The sequence below is a fragment of the Rhineura floridana genome, chromosome 10 (assembly GCF_030035675.1).
Source record: "Rhineura floridana isolate rRhiFlo1 chromosome 10, rRhiFlo1.hap2, whole genome shotgun sequence".
NCBI lineage: Eukaryota > Metazoa > Chordata > Lepidosauria > Squamata > Rhineuridae > Rhineura > Rhineura floridana.
This window is the reverse complement of record NC_084489.1, coordinates 26,060,028-26,077,363: the sequence shown is the minus strand read 5'-3', so window position 1 is coordinate 26,077,363 and position 17,336 is coordinate 26,060,028. Positions and strand designations below refer to the sequence as shown.

The following is a 17,336-nucleotide window of genomic DNA, read 5'->3' as shown; positions in this document are numbered from 1 at the left end:
TATTAAGGAGCACTGAAATATCCTTGGTGTTATTTAGCTAATTTCATCCCAGTCCTTTTGAGTGTAGCATTGAATGTTTCAAGGGGGAGAATGAATAATTAAGGTATCAAGTGTTAAGTTAAGAATGGTTGCAGCAATCAACTTCTTGACAGATGGGCATTGTTATGACATTTCCCCAAAAGATTCAGCTAATGAGAATTGCTCCTCACATTTCTAACTTTTCTGGGACTATATTCTGACATTAGTGCCCTTAAAAAGAGGCTGGTAGCAGAATATTTTCAAAAGTACTTCCTGTATCAGTGCTGTGTTTTCTGCATTATCTTAGGATACTGAAACATAGCCACAGATGGGATTGCTAAGGAACAATGCAAAAATCTCTAACACTGAATTCTAATAGCCTTTAACTGAAACATGTGAAACGGCAAATGCATTTCTGCACTGCTAAAATGTCCCTAGGCACCTTAACTAGAGCTGCTAGTTAGTGAGAACTCCCTACTGAGAAGTCTGAGAAAGGAAGGTCGAGTGTCCATTTTCCAGTTCATTTAACTATGCATACTATCTAATTATACAGTCCAGATCTGACTGTTCTAATTTCAAAATGTTATGATGTGTCTAAAAAATTATGTTGATCAAAATTGAGTTACTGCTAGGGGAGGTTTGTACAGTTAAAAACTCATTTGCAAGGGAGAAGAGATGTCGAGAAGAACTGCTTAATCTTCTCACACCTGACACTGTCCCCAGTCTGGTTCTGAGCAAAGCTCCTGGCCAAATAGGGAAAAAGCAGTTGGGGGAGCAACAATTCCTAGCACTACTTTGCATACCTAGGTTGAACACCAGTTTGGGAATCCTGTGTCTTCCTCTGCTTGCTTATTTGTGACAGAAAGCTCCAGTATTGTATAGGATTGAGGAAACCTCTTCATGAAGCTGTCACTGTGAAAAATGTGTCAGAATTGCAATGGTTATAAGGTTGGCATGGAATTGGACCTCTGTTCCCTTTGCCAGAAATCTATTAGCATTTTTATATGAGCATACTGTAATAAATTTGCATTTGCTGCCGCCTAAAGTGTAGCATGTTGGATGGGATGGGGGATTCTTTGATGTATAGAGATGCTTAATAGGTAGAAGAACCCAAACCAATAAAAGCAACAATAAACACTAATTACTGTTAAATGCCACAAGGTGGCAGTGTTGCAATAATCTTGTAGCATTAATAACTGCAAAATCGTGGCAGGCTTTACATCTTTAGAGTTTGGATTTAAATATCCTGGGTAGATGAATATACAATAGGGCTTTACAGCAATTCGCTAATACAGCGGTCTCAATTAGACACAATTAGACTAAAGCCCCACTCATATGGCGCTTGTTCCGCTTTTACGGTGGTTTTCGGGCATCGCACGCATTTCTATTCAGTGAGTTCTGCTTTACAGTGGATTTCGCTTTACAGCGGGGGTCTGGAATGTAACCCGCCGTATGAGTGGGGCCCTACTGTATGGACCCACAACTGAAAGAAAAAGGGGACAAATTATGTAAAAATGTATGTAATTGGTCACTGTGGGCTTCTGAGGTTTCTAGCACATTAGGAGTCAAGCAAGTGAAATGTTTTGAAAATAGGCCTTTGTGTAACATTGCATGGAGCAGAGATAATGACATTTAAACTCATTACTATATTTAAAAAGGTACTTGATTGAGAATATAAAGGCATAATAAACATAGTCCACAACTGTATATAAAGCTGATAGAGGAATGTTGTATTCCTAAACTGAGGAAATATCAAATACATTAGCAGGGTCATTCTGAATATCCCATGCATTACTTACTTCTATAGCTATTTCCTCAAATATATTTTGCTTTTACAGGTCATTGTCACGGCCATTTGCCTAAATGGGTCTTGGAAGAAAAAAAATATTTTGCAAGCTATATATAATAATTATATAAGCTTGTTAAGCTATTTTTGTATCTCTTTTGTTTGTTCTGTTTGGACATTTGAAATAATGCATGTCATGAAACTAAACTGCTCAGTGCCTAAATATCTGCAGGAGTGCCTCCTCCAATATCAGTCAATTCAGTCCTTAAAATCGTGTGTGTGTGTCTGTTTGTGGTCCATACCAGCATTAATAGTGGGCAGATGCGTAGAAGGTAGTGGTGTTCCAACTTTGGAATGATCTTCCCCTAGAGTTATATCTGTCTCACTCATTGCTGGGTTTCAGATGTAAATTGAAAGTATTTTTATTTACCCAGGCTTTTAAAATATGATCATCAGATGTTTAATGCTTAGCAGCAATATGTGTTATTTAATATTTAGTTTGTACATGGTTTTTATTTCATTTTTGCTTTTGTGCTTGAATATAAGTAATACAAAATTTGCTTTGATTTATCCTACATTTCCTAAAATTATGAGTATTGCTTTTAACATGGTAATATTTGTCTTCTCCCTATTAATTTTAGTTACAGACAAAACCTACATTTTTTTTCTGAATGTCTGATTTTAACATCTCTGCCTAATAATGGACTTTTTATTTGCGGTTTCTCATTCGCAGCATATAGCACTTTCTATATTGTGGGCTTAATATTATCCATGCAGATACCTTTTGTTGGATTTCAGCCAATTAGAACAAGTGAGCACATGGCAGCTGCAGGTAAGAAATTATTTTTTTTTTTGTTTTACGCCAGTACATACAGTAAAAATGACTTTAAAATACACTTTAAAAAACTAAAGAAAACCACAGTTTAATGTATTGGAAATACTTACTATGAAGTGTTATTCTTATCAGTCTGTCACCAAAACACTTCTTGGGCTGGTAATAAAATGACATTTATTTTGAGTGTCTGACAGCATACGGTGTTGGAGTTTCTTATGCTTAAGGCAGCATATCTGAACAGTCTTGGCTAAATGGATTCACAAGAGGACTTGGGTTTTTTGTTTATTTCTGGGAACAGAGTATTGAATGGCAAAAAATATTATAAGAGGTTAGGGGATAGTGAATGTATTCCTTCCCTGTCTACAGTCAACAACCTCTTGACTGCCTATGATGTGAACATATAATTAAAATTACCTTAGGGCAAGTACTGAATGGTTGTTTGAAAACTTAAACCCAAGTTGTCTGTCTTTAACCAGGTGTATTCGCACTGCTGCAGGCCTATGCCTTCTTGCAGTACATGAGAGATCGGCTCACAAAGCAAGAATTTCAGACCTTGTTCTTCTTGGGCATATCGTTAGCTGCTGGAATTGTATTCTTGAGTGTCATCTATTTAACATATACAGGTAAATAATACCAAACAAATGCTTTTTGTTGACAGACAGAGCTGCAAATAGACCCTGAGTAATTCACAAGATACAGCAAGCCCTTCAGGCATGACACTGCCTCAGAACAGTGTGTGTGGGTGCTGCAGAAGAAACTTCAGGCACCTTGTTTAGAGAAGCAGCTACATGATGTAGTAGCTGACTTTTGTTTATCCACTAGAACACTTTAAAAGCAGCTTTCTAAAAAAAGTCCGGAAGTTTGGTGTTCATTTATTGCCTTCATTGTTCTTTTACATTAAAAAACAAGGACAGTTGTCCTTCTGTAGGGTCTTTGTCCCTTTAATACTTTTGAAAAGTAGATATTGATAGAACCTTTACAGAAATTCATAATAATGTTCATCAAATGACTTAAATTGTTGTTCTTTTCAGGTTACATTGCACCATGGAGTGGCAGATTTTATTCATTATGGGATACTGGGTAAGCAGGAATATAACCGGTATCACATACTCTTCAGACTATGCTGAGTGGTTGAAAGGTTTGGCCCATTTCAGACATAATACCTGGACTATGGTTTTGTGTTATGAGGAAACTTTAAGCTTCCATTTGCTCTTTGCAGCAATCTGCAAGTTTCCACTGATTCCAAATATGAAAATCTCTGGCTTGTTCAAACCACAGTGACTTGATTTAGTGACTTAATAACCTGGGTTTGTTTGAACAAGGCATTGTTATCTGTATTTGTACATTGAGAAACTTTGGCTTGTTCCAGATGGCAACCAGAAGCATTAAAGTTCCTCCCCTTGCATGTAAAGGAAGAGGGAAGGTGTTTCAAAGTGTTATTTTTATATCTTTGCTCTTGCTGTTGTGTTCTTCAGTTGTAGAATTAATGCAGCTAAAGCTTCCACTGATCCATTAAAATTTGCAATATTAAAATGTTGGCTTCTATACATGATCACACCAAATAAATGAGAAAGCTCTTGCATCTGAATGTGTTGCCAACTTAAAAGTGTACTTTGTTAGATAGGCTGTTAGGCTGTAGTTTCAGTAACTCAAATTGGCAAAAAATTGCTAACCTGAGATTCTACTAGGAAAGCAAAGGCTACAAGGCCTCTTGGATAGTTGTACCTGAAGCTGCCTACCTTGAAAAGGTATACAAAGGTATACATTTATTTATTTATTTTATTCTATTTTTATACCGCCCAAAGCCAGAGGCTCTCTGGGCGGTGCACAGCAAAGAGTAGATACAATACAATAAATACAATAAAATAACAATAGGACACTAAAAACATACATTTTAAGCATTTAACAGCCTGGTATATACATTCTGCCCTTTTATTTTAGCAGAAGAGCTTATTTTGCAAAACTCTGATATTCTCTAACATTGTAGAGTTTTGAGGCTTTCACATTTTGTGTGTGTTAAATAGACTGCAGTTTGCTTTCTTTACTTCTACAGACAATGACTTTAAAAGATGTGGTCTATCAGGACTTGTTCTTTTTATTAATTTATTTAACAAATCTTACAGATTAGTGCAATATTCAGCATCAATGGGTACTAGTAGAAGTCCATTTTTAATTCACTGCATTGATACAATGAGCATTGTTGTTTTGGATGCTAAACTAGACGATATCTAGGCAAAACAGCTTTATGCTATTATGATGTACAATGCTGCACTGTTAAAACAGAATCTGAAGTTTTAGAAAACTGTGAAGTTTGGGCTATATGTGTTGATAGCCAATACTGCTGGATTGCTCACAGAATAGTTTTTGATCTAGCCAGAGAAGCAGGAGTGCTTTCTGCTGATGCCCCCTGCATCTCCAAATATCTGATCCAGATGGTTATGGAACCCTCCTGAACAGTATGTAAGGTGGTGTGGGAGGCACAGGGGCTGCAGCAGGAAGGAGGAATCAGCAAAAATTGCCTCCCTTTCTTTTATGTTAGCAGATGCCTCTACTAGATCAGAAGCCATTCCACAAAGAGAAGCACTGTTCTCCCCCTTTGACAATAATTAGTATGATGTTGTTCATGGGGTGAGTACTTGGAAGAATATAAGAAGAGCCTGGTGGATCAGTCCAAAGACCTGTGTAGCCCAGCCTCCTGTTCTCACAGTGGTCAACCAGATGTCCATGGAAAGTGTGCAACAAGCAGAACCTGAGCACAACAGCAGTCTCTCACCTGCAAAGTATTCAGAGGCATTCTGCCTCTGACAGTGGAGGCAGAACATAGCCATTGTGGCTAGTAGCTATTGATGGCTTTATGCTCCATGGATTTCTCTAATCCTCTTTTAAAGCCCTTCAGATTGGTGGCCATCAGTACCCCTTGTGGAAGAAAGACATCAAAATTGTCCTAGTCAAAAACTAATCTCCATTTAGATTTACTTTATTCACACACTAGCAAGAGGACAGATGGAAACTTTGTAATGAGAATTGTAGTGTAATTTTGACAGCTTCTAAGGTTAAATGAAATGGATTTTAGCTAAAAAAAAAACCCTTTAACTTTCATAAAGATTCTCAAAGTATATTCAAAAGATGGCATAGAAAATCTAAAAATGTTCAGTAGTCCTCAGTTGTACTATCTTTAGTAGTTTTGTCATTTCAAAATAATTTGAACCGATTTTTTTTTAAACAAGGTATGCGAAAATTCACATCCCGATCATTGCCTCTGTGTCTGAACATCAGCCTACAACATGGGTTTCCTTCTTTTTTGATCTACATATTCTGGTGTGTACTTTCCCAGCAGGGCTGTGGTTCTGCATCAAAAACATTAATGATGAGAGAGTCTTTGGTAAGAAGTAGTAATTACCTTTTCAAAATTAAGATATGAGCTTTAGCTGAAATGCCGATGTCCTAGTTATTCATTAGCTTAATTTATTATTGTTACTTCACCGTTTGGTTAAACATATTGTCTCAAGAACTAAAAATAACGTTGCTTACCGTAATCTCATTTTATTTAACTTCTATTTAGAATGGCTTACGCTGTGAATATATAATTAAAGAATTAGTTCCTTGTCACCCAAGGCTGATGTAATTTATTTTATAATAATTTATCAGATAGAATATTAATGAGGAGATACTCTTCCATTATATTATAATTTTGTAAGCAAATTGATGATTCCTAATAATATGGTGAAAATCCAACCCTTCCAGTGGTCAAATCTGGTTGGTTTCAAATGGGGGGGGGAACCCTGTAACTATAGTTACAGCTAAATTATAAACTGGGCATTGCTTTAGTTAGCTGTTGCTGAAATTATACCTGTCTTCAGTCTGCACAAGCTTTCCGCCAGTGTAGTATGAGCATTGGTCTGAAATTTAATTCAGTGCACAAAAAGGATTTTATTCAAACTAGCCTGTGAAACCGCTATTAGAATGCTGCTTCTGAGAATTGGTTTAAATCTTTTCCATTCTAGCTTTCCATTCCATTGCAGACAAGTTTCAGGATTTCCAGAAATCTTGTGGAGTAATTACATGCTTTTGTAAAACTGCTTTTTTATCCCTCAAATCCTACTAGCTCTGTTGGATTCTTAAGGTGGGAAATGTTTAGTAAGATAAAAATGCATAGCTTGGTTCAAACTTACAATTATCACAAAACATGGTAAACAACTGAAATCCCATTTATTGAAGGTTAGGGATATAACGCATTCAAAAGTAGGTCCAATTATATCACACGAGATTTTAGGAAACAAATGTGCAAGCTTTTTCAAGTGGACAATACATCTGCTTATTTCTAAAGCTTATAGCAAAACTGTAATCTTGTTTTAAAATGCCCTATAATAAATCTGAGTGGCTTTATTTTTCTGCAGTGGCTCTATATGCAATCAGTGCTGTTTACTTCGCTGGAGTGATGGTTCGTCTAATGTTAACTTTGACTCCAGTAGTCTGTATGCTGTCAGCAATTGCTTTCTCCAATGTTTTTGAGCACTATTTGGGTGATGATATGAAGAGAGAGAATCCGCCAATAGAAGATAGCAGTGACGAGGATGATAAAAGAAATCCAGGAAATCTTTATGATAAGGTGGGACTTGATTTCATGGCATCCATTTTAGATATTTCTTTAAATAAATGATTGCATGTCAAAATTAAACAAAATACAGGTATCCACAAAACTGTTGAGTGTAGAGTGCTTCTGTTCTAGCCACTCCATTCCATTTCTGCTAAAGGTTTTCTATCCTCTCATTAGTCAAGCTCACTAAGCATGCTGAGTCCTCATAGGCCTTTTTTTTTGGGGGGGGGGTCTCCATTTCGGGTGGTAGACACAATTCTACTCAGTCCCAACTACATTGAAATCTTTGATTTCTCAACCGAAGTCTTGAACCATTATTGGAAGTAAGTATGTTGCTTTTCAATATTTGTACATGAATTACCAATTTTATTTCTTCATTATGGCTATACTTTTAACACATCTTTGAACCATGGTATCAGCAGTTAATGATTCAACTACCTTCTACCACAAATATATATAAAAAAGATGAGACAAAAGGTTCAGAACAAATATTATAAAGCTGAACCTTTTGAACCTTTGTTGTGTTAGACTTTTACTCTGTTTTTTTCCATTCATTACATATCAGTACAAATCAGATATAATTTTGCCTAAATAGTGGCAACCCAATTGTGGAGCTTCCTCCCATTGGAAATACTATTTGCCCTCTCAGGACTGTCTTTAGGTGCCTTTTTAAACACACATTTATTTACTTGGTCTACATACGTTTGAATCTTTGAGAGTTCTGCTGTTAACTTTATTCTTATGTTAAATTTCTGTGGTATTCTAAGATTCCTTTTAATTGTATGGTTTTATATAATCTTGTATACTGTCCTGTGATCTTTAGATGAAGGGCAATCCAGAAATAGATTAATAATTTTAAAAGTCAGAAAACATAGTCGCATTTGTGAATCTGGACAGATTCATGCCACTCCCTTCACCCTCTTTGAAATACTACTTTCACTTAAGATACATCAACAATTATTAGCATGCCTTTTAAAAATCGCTAGAGGACAGCTTCAACACTAATAGGCTTTTAAATGTCTGACACAACTTGGAGGACGGCCTGTGAGGTAGGGCTCTAGATATGTGGTTTTATTGTTGAAAATATAACTTGTAAACCCTGAAAAATTGACATGGCTGAAAATACCAAAAAATTCAATTTGTCGTTTTTCAGGCAGGTAAAGTGAGAAAACACATATCGGAACAGGAAAAAACTGAAGAAGGACTTGGCCCGAATATCAAGAGCATTGTTACAATGTTGATGCTGATGCTGCTGATGATGTTTGCTGTCCACTGTACATGGGTTACTAGCAATGCCTACTCCAGTCCTAGTGTCGTTCTGGCCTCTTACAATCATGATGGGTAAGACTTACCATTCTGTTTGCATTTTAGTATGAGTTTATGACTGTGAGAATGATTAGGAATACATCATGTGACACATTAGATTGACCACTGTTGTCCTTGCACTGGTAATCTACAGGTTAAGCTAATGTAATGTGGGAATACCACTGAAATTGGCCTGTAAGTTGCAGCTAGTGCAGAATGTTGCAGGTCAATTGCATACTGGGGCCAGATCCAGCAGCAGCAGTCGGCCAAGTCAGGCATTCGCCAAGGCCCCTGTGGCTAGCCAAAGGCCCCTGCAGCTGGGAGGGTGAAGCTCCCACTTCGTGATCCCTGCCAGCATCTGGTCATGGGCCACGACTGTAGAATGGCACAGATTGTAGAGTGGGAGCTCTGCTTTCCCAGTTGACATCACTCCCAAACGGGCGCTCAGCTGGCGTGTACTTAAATCTGCCCAGCCATACCACCTTGCACATCAGTGCGCTTGCTTGCCATCACCCAAGATTTAAGTGTGTGCATGCGTGCACACAGGCACACACACGTGGGAGGTGGGGGCCTGTGATGGGCTGGTGCCGGCCCTGACTGGGGCAAACTAATATTATCATGTTATACTGCTGCTGAAAGAATTGCATTGGCTGCCACTTAGCTACCAGGCTAAATTCACAATGCTGGTAGTGGTCTACAAAGCCCTATACAACTTGGGACCAGGCTACCTAAAATATTGTCTCATCCATTATGTATTCAATCAGTCACTGCACTCTGCAGGAGAAAGCCTCCTGTACGTTATAGAAATTGGGTCTTTAATGTGGTGGCATCTATTGATAAATTGCTTGGACTTATCTGGGGCTTGGTGTGCAGCCGGGCAGGGAGGAGGAGGGTGAAGGTGAGAGAAGTTGGAGGGCTCTTGTTGGGTCCATATCAGGTGTTTAGGAGGAGTCTTAGTAAGGAGGACCATGGGTGATGCCACCCCAATTTCAGTGATCATGGGTAGAAGGAGGTATAGCCATGGGGAGGTGGCGAACTACCATAGAAGACAAGAGCAAGGCTGTCTACACCTTGTTCCTCTCTCCCACTCCTCTCATGGATGGGTTCCTCATTGCTCATCTCCTGTGCCCACTGGCCTATCGTGTGTGCTGTTCTTGAACTCCAGATCAGTACACAATAAGACCACACTCATCCATGATTTGCTTGGGGATGAAGGTGCTGATTTGATGTGCATTACTGAGGAGTTGATCTGACCCAACTTTGCCCACCTGGATACTCAGTGCAACACTAGCACAGGCTGCAGGGATGGGGGAGAGGAGTTGCTGTGGTCTACAGAACTTCCATCTCTATCACCAGGAAACCACTCTGTCTTGGAGCTGGTTGTGAGGGCCTGCACCTGGTGTTGGGCCAAGGAGACAGTAACCTAGGGTTGTTGCTGGTGTACTGTCCACCCTGCTGCCCAGCAGCTTCTCTGTCTGAGCTACCAGAGGCCATCTCGGCTGTGGTATTGGAGAATTTCAGTGTCCATGCTGAGGCTACCTCTAGTGTTCCGGCTCGGGACTTCATGGCCATGATGACCATGGGGCTGTCTCAAGTTGCCACCGGCCCTATGCATAGGGCAGGGCATACCCTCAACTTGGTTTTTGCTCCATATGTTGGAAGGGGTAGTCTGGAGATGGGGGGTTGGATGTCACCCCATTGTCATGGTCAGACCACTTCCTGCTGAAGTTTAGACTTATGACTCCGATCCTCCCCTGCAGGAGTGGTGGATGGATTAAGATGGTCCACCCCCAGAAATTAATGGAATCCACAGGATTCCTGAATGCCTTGGGGGAGTTCCCAGTAGATAGAGGAGATGACCCTGTTCAAGCCCTTGTCATGCTGTGGAACAGCGAGGCGCATTGGACTCTTGACTTGGTTGCCCCTGAGTGCCCTCTCTGGCATTGTGGAGCCCGGTTTGCACCTTGGTACACCAGTGGGCTAAAGGCAATGAAACAGGCTGGATGACGGCTAGAGTGCAAGTCACGAAAGACGTGCTGTGAGGCTGATCAGGCATGAGTAAAACATCATAACCGTGCCTACTGTGTGGTGGTGAGGGCGGCAAAGAAGGCCCACTTCTCTGCCACCATCGCATTCTCAAGTAACCATCCAGTAGAGCTTTTCTGTATTGTCAGGGGTCTGTTGACATCAACTCCAGGAAATGTATTTTTAAACCCTTCAGAGGCCCACTGTGAATTATTTGCAAGGCACTTTGAAGGTAAAGTTGCTCACCTCCGTAGCAATCTTGATGCCCCATCCACATCTACTGTAGTCCCCGGTGAGGTATCCGGTGCAACATCAGCCACAACTTCTTGGGAACAGTTTCAGTTGATGCATCCTGATGACGTTAACAAAGTGCTTGCTATGATGCGGCCAGCAACGTGTCCTCTTGACCCTTGCGCTTCTTGGCTTATTAAAGCTTGCCGAGGGGGTTGACTAAGTGGATCCAGGGCATGATCAAATCATAATTGCTGGAGGGAGTGGTGCAAGCTGCCCTGAAAGAGGTGGTGATCCGACCACTCCTTAGAAAGCCCACTCTGGACCCATTTGGTTTGTGACAATTACCGACTGGTCGCAAATAACCCCTTTTTAGGGAAGGTGATTGAGAGGGTTGTGGTGCAGTAATTGCAAGTACTCTTGGATGAAACAAATTATCTTGCCCCATTCCAGTCTGGGTTCAGGCCTGGTTATGGGACTGAATCGGCCTTGGTCCCCTTGATGGATGACCTCTATCGGGAGAATGACAGGAGGAGTGTGACCCTGTTACTCTTACTTGATCTCTGGGCGGCTTTTGATACCATTGACCATGGTATACTTCTGGGCCGTCTTGGAGAGATGGGTATCAGAGGCACTGTTTTACAGTGGTTCCAATCCTATCTCCAAGGTGGTTTTCAGAGAATAGCATTGGGTTATTTTCTTTCAGCCCCCTGGCAGTTGTGTTGTGGGGTGCCACAGGGTACCATCTTGTCCCCCATGCTGTTTAACATCTATATGATGCCCTTGGGAGCGGTCATCCGGAGATTTGGGGCGAGGTGCCAGCAGTACACTGATGATGCCCAGCTCTATTTTTCTGTAACATCTGAATCGGGAGAGGCCGTGCAAGCCCTTGTCCGCTGCCTTGACTTGGTGGGCTGGATGAGCTGAGTCTGAATCTTAACAAGACAGAGACGCTGTGGGTTGGTAATGCCCAAGTTCAGATAATTGATCAGTTGCCTGCTTTGGATGGGGTCGTACTTCCTCTGAAAGAGCAGGTCAGTAGTCTGGGATTGCTTCTGGATCCATCTTTGTTGCCAGAGACCTAGGTGACCTCAGTAGCTAGGAGTGTGTTTTACCAGCTTTGGCTGGTAAGATAGCTGCAACCGTTTCTGGACCGGGAAAGCCTGACCAAATCTTGGAAGATTACTTTTTAAAAGGAACAAATTACAATTACTGTTACATGACTCCAAAAAGGAATACATTACCATTACAATTGTTCTGAAAGGAATTTAATTACTTCACCATTACTCCAAAGTAATCACTACAGTTACACTTAAAAATAAAACTAGAGTGCCGACAAGGTGCTGGTCTTGGCTGCTGCACACTTAAGTCGCCTAAAACAACATTAAAAATAAACACACATACACAGAGGTAGTAGAATAATTCTTTTTATCCATAAGATAGCAGCGGTGGTCTCTCTGCTGGTAAGGGAGGCAGGAAGAGAGGTAGAGGCCACTACTCAGATCTTTGCATGTCAAACAAGTGCAACCCCACACACATACACACATTCAGCCAGCAAGCATAATCTCTCTCACTTAACCACAACCCGAACCCTGCCCTGCCACCAACTTAAGCAAACATTTTCCCCTGAGATGCAAAAAAAGTTAAAACACTGCAAATGCAGCAAAGTAGCCATAGAGGGTGGTGGAGGCCACTTTGTGCGCCAAGTGCAAGCATTAATTCTCTCTCTCTCTCTCTCTCTCTCTCTCTCTCTCTCTCTCACACACACACACACACACACACACACACACACTCACACACTCACTCACTCACTCACTCACTCACTCACACACACACACACACACGAATCATCTTTCACCTCCACAGTTTTTTATCTCCATTCTGCTGCTGCCTCATGTTCTTGCCCTCTGGCTCCTTTCTCTCTCCACTCCATTCTTCACCACCACAGCCCATTTTTTTAAACAATTGTTTTCTCCACTCTACCCCTGTCTCGCTCTCCACCTCATCTCTTGTCTCCTCCTACCCACCCACAGAGCATGAGGGAAGAGTGATGCTGCACAGAAGCCCAGTGTGAGAATAAATGAATGAGTTTATTGCAGTCATAGACCAACTTTAATATATACATCGATAAAAGAGGATAAAAATTTGCAATAAAATAACACAAAACAATCAAAATTTCATTAAAACCAGATCTACATCAACACATAACCCTCAACTTAACAGAGTTAAGTCTGTTTTTATAATGTTTTAAAGTGTTTTTAGTGCTTTTGTTGCCACCTTGGGCTCCTATTGGGAGGAAGGGCGGGATATAAATAAAATACAGTAGGGCACCGCTTTTCGGTGTTCCACTAATATGGCAGCAGCGTGGCGATCAGCTGTAGCACGGGGAGCTCCAGTCGCCACACTCCAGCTGACAGCGATCAGCTGTAGCACGCAATCTGCTATACTATACAGCTGATCGCGGGCTATGTCCCACTTTCCGGCAGGTTTTGCTTTTCGGCGCGGGTCTGGAACGTAACCTGCCGTATGAGTAGGGCCTTACTGTAATAAATAAATAAATAAAAAAGTGCACCATCTTGCGTGGTGGAGCCACCGGGCAGGTTGGGATGGCTCTGGCATGGAGGGGGTGGAGCACGGCACCAATGCGGAAGCCAGGCAGTTTCTGTGTTGGCTCCAGCAGAAGCCAGGGTTTATGGGTAGACTGGTCCCTTGGACCCACCTGAAGGGTGATTTTCACAGGTACGCCTGCCATCAGATTGGGTAGTACTGCCATCTAGCGTCTGAAGGCAAGAATGCACTAGAGTTAAAACCTGGGGCTCGAGCCCCTCCCACTCCAGTCTTCATGATGACGAGTCCGAAGTGGTAATCTGAAAGTAACCAAAGGGCAAAAGCCCTAGCAGCAAAGAAAATATACATAGCAAATATCATAGAACTTGCAACATAAGAACAGGTTTTAACTAAAGAAAATCAGACAGAGCACGAAGCACATAGATTGAACTATATACGAAATACTGAACCAATTTCCCCAGAAATCCCCCACAAGGGAGGGACGTGATGGCAGGCGTACCTGTGAAAATCACCCTTCAGGTGGGTCCAACGGACCATTTTCCACAGGTAGCCTGCCATCAGATTGGGATGTACCAACGTAGCCCCCTAATAGGGAGGGATTCCTAGGAAGTTACAAATCAGAAATAACGTGTTGCAGGACACGTCTCCCGAAAGAGGCGTCAGCTGAAGCATAGCGATCAATCTTATAATGCTTCACAAAGGAGTTAGGGGTAGCCCATACCGCCGCTCTGCATATGTCTATAAGAGGAGCATTAGTTAGGAAAGCCGCCGTAGTGGCAGCAGACCTGGTCGAATGGGCCGTGATGTTAGACGGCACTGGCAAATTAAGTGACTGATATGCAATAGAAATACAGGCTCGAAGCCAACAGGACAAAGTGGATTTGGACACCTTTTTTCCCAAAGATCTCGTATGAAAGGATACAAATAATGCGTCTGTCTGTCTAATATCCTGGGTGCGAGAGAGGTAAACTTTGAGCGCTCTCCTAACATCCAGCGAATGCCAGGCCTTTTCGAGGGGATGGACCGGCTTTGGACAAAAGGATGGAAGTACAATGTCCTGGCTACTGTGGAACACTGAGTTGAGCTTAGGACAGAACGATGGATCCAGCCTCAGGACTACAGAGTCCTTATGGAATACGCAGAGATGACGGGCCGATGACAGGGCCTGTAACTCCGAAATCCGCCTCGCTGAAGTGATAGCCACGAGGAAAAGGACTTTAAAAGACAACAGTCTTAGAGGCACCGAGGCAAGAGGCTCAAATGGAGGTCGCTGTAATGCCTGCAAACCTTGGAGAGGTTCCAGGATGGAAAGTGGTGACGTACCGCTGGAGAGAGGTGGGGAGCTCCTCTTAAGAAGCGTTTGATGAGCGGGTGAGTGCCTAGGGGTGCTGCCGATGAAGAAACAGACAGAATTGAGGAGATGGTGGAGGCCTGTCTACGCAGGGTGTTCGGTCTGAGTCCCAATGTCATGCCTCTGTGTAGGAACTGTAGAACGTGCTGTACAGTGGCTTGGGGTGCTGAAAAACCTTTAGAAGTGCACCAGCTGGAAAAAGTACGCCAAGTACTCTGATAGATTCGAGTAGTTGACGGACGCCGAGATGCTAAAATAGTGTTTATGACCCCTTGAGACAGACCAGCAGAGATCAACTGTGTCCGCTCAAAAGCCAGGCTGTCAGTCTCAGCCAGTTCGGGTCCGGATGCCAAACTGGTCCTTGGGAGAGAAGATCCGGCCTGATTGGAAGAGTCCAGGGAGCCGCCATTGACATCGAGAGGAGGTCCGAAAACCAGGGTCTGCGAGGCCAGTAGGGTGCTATGAGTAAAATCCGTGTCCGTTCGAGTCGGAGTTTTGTCAATGTCCTGCCTAGGAGTGATATAGGCGGGAAGGCATACAGGAGCCCGTGTGGCCATGGTGTCGTCAGCGCATCCACTGCTTCCGCCGTTGTCTCTAGGTACCTTGAGAAGTAACGAGGCAGTTGGCAGTTTTGGCTGGAGGCGAAGAGATCCAGTGAGAGGGGGCCGAACCGCCGCTGAAGGAGGGTGAACACAGGTGGATGAAGTTTCCATTCTCCCGGATGGATCGTTTGCCTGCTGAGCCAGTCGGCCGTAACGTTTAGCGTGCCGCTGAGGTGTTCTGCTCGTAATGACAGGAGGTGGGACTCGGCCCAGTCGAAGAGTCGTGTCGCTTCCTCCTGTAGAGCCCTGGACCTTGTGCCTCCTTGTCTGTTGATGTGAGATTTCACGCAAACATTGTCCGTGCGAATTAGGACGTGTTGTAGAGCGAATAGTGGCTGGAAGTGTCTTAGAGCGAGATGAGCAGCCCTGAGCTCCAGCCAGTTGATGTTGTAACTTAGTTCCTGGGTTGACCACACGCCTTGGACAAAGGTGGAGTTGCAATGGGCTCCCCAGCCAGACAGACTGGCATCCGTGGTGATTAGGACTCTGGTTGGGTCCCGGAACGGTGTCCCCTTGGTAAGGGAAGTTGTGGATACCCACCAGCGGAATGATTGCATCAGAGATTGGCCCAGAGGAATTACGCGATGGTTGGACTTGGAGATGTCTGCTTGAAAGGGTAGGAGAGCCCATTGTAAAGGTCTGGAATGATGTCAGGCCCACGGAACGATGTGGATGGTGGAGATCATTGCCCCGAGAAACTGGGCCAGAAACATGACATCTGCTGTGGGGCGATGTAGAAGTAAGTTTGCCATGGCTGTGATGGAAGCAATACGGTCTGGGGACAGAAAGGACATGGCTAGGGATGTGTCCAGTATTGCCCCTAAGTGCTGGAGGCGCTGAGTTGGTTGTAGATGACTCTTTTCCGCATTGATCAGCCAGCCGTGAGAGTGTAGTGCCTCTAGGGTGAACTGCATCTGCCTGTTGGCCAAGTCCCAGGAGCCTGCTCGGAGGAGGAAGTCGTCGAGATAAGCATAAATATGGACCCCCTGGAGGCGGAGATACGCCAGCATGGTGGCCATCACTTTGGTGAAGACTCAGGGGGCTGAGGAGAGGCCGAATGGAAGGGCCCGGTATTGAAAATGGAGGTGGCCTAGTGCAAATCTCAGGAACCGTCTGTGACCCGGGCAAACTGGGATGTGTAAGTAAGCGTCCTTCAGGTCGATGGATGCGATAAAGTCCCCTTGTTGTAGAGCCTCTACAATAGACGCCAGAGATTCCATCTTGAAGTGGCGGTATTTGACGAAGTGGTTGAGGCCCTTGAGGTCTAAGACCGCCCTCCATGAGGAGTCTCGCTTGGGAACCGTAAAGAGGACGGAGTACACGCCTTGTAGCCGTTCGGATGGGGGAACAGGCTCTATAGCGGCTATCTCTAGTAGATGTCGTAGTGCGTCCTGCATGATCTTTTTGCGTGCCCTGGAGACGGGGGAGATGCAAAATTTGTCCGGTGGTGTCCGCGAAAATTCTATATTGTAGCCCTGGGTGAAGAGAAGTCTGACCCAGGAGATGTTTGTCAAGTTTAGCCAGATGCTGGAGAAGAAGGAGAGTCTGCCTCCAATGGGGATGGAGTCAGAACTGCCTGCGTTGATGGTTTCCTCTGCCATATGCCTGCCTGCTCTGGTATTGGCCCCTGTATTGTGATCGTTGTCTGGACCAGGGTGCCTTGAAGGGACGGAAATTTGTAGGCCTGGTGTCCCGTCCTCGTCCACCGGGTCGTCCTCTCCGAAAGGGTTGGAAGGAACGGTAAGGGGTAAACCGTCGTCCGGGTCTGCGGTTGTCTCTTTTGGCCGTAGCTAGTGCAGGTTTACGATTGTCCTTGGGGTCGACAAGGACTGCTTTGAGAGCGTCCTCGCCGAAGAGCATATTTCCCGAGTATGGAGCTAAGGATAAGTTGGTTCTGGCAGTCGAGTCGGCGTCCCAATGTTGGAGCCATAGGGTATGACGAGCTACAATTTCGGCTGCAAGGGCGCGTGCACCGTGATGGGAAGCGTCTAATGTGGCGTCGGCCACAAAGGCAGCAG

General features: G+C 43.5%; 1 protein-coding gene across 1 annotated transcript in view; it reads left to right on the top strand.

Moving 5' to 3' along the window:
• STT3B (STT3 oligosaccharyltransferase complex catalytic subunit B) overlaps positions 1 to 17,336 on the top strand; it is a 62,606-nt gene that overhangs the window by 32,548 nt on the left and 12,722 nt on the right. The window contains exons 6-11 of the mRNA XM_061586186.1: positions 2,538 to 2,636; positions 3,116 to 3,262; positions 3,671 to 3,719; positions 5,867 to 6,021; positions 7,037 to 7,248; positions 8,390 to 8,577. Coding sequence (XP_061442170.1) covers positions 2,538 to 2,636; positions 3,116 to 3,262; positions 3,671 to 3,719; positions 5,867 to 6,021; positions 7,037 to 7,248; positions 8,390 to 8,577 — 850 coding nt within the window. The remainder of the gene's footprint in view (positions 1 to 2,537; positions 2,637 to 3,115; positions 3,263 to 3,670; positions 3,720 to 5,866; positions 6,022 to 7,036; positions 7,249 to 8,389; positions 8,578 to 17,336) is intronic.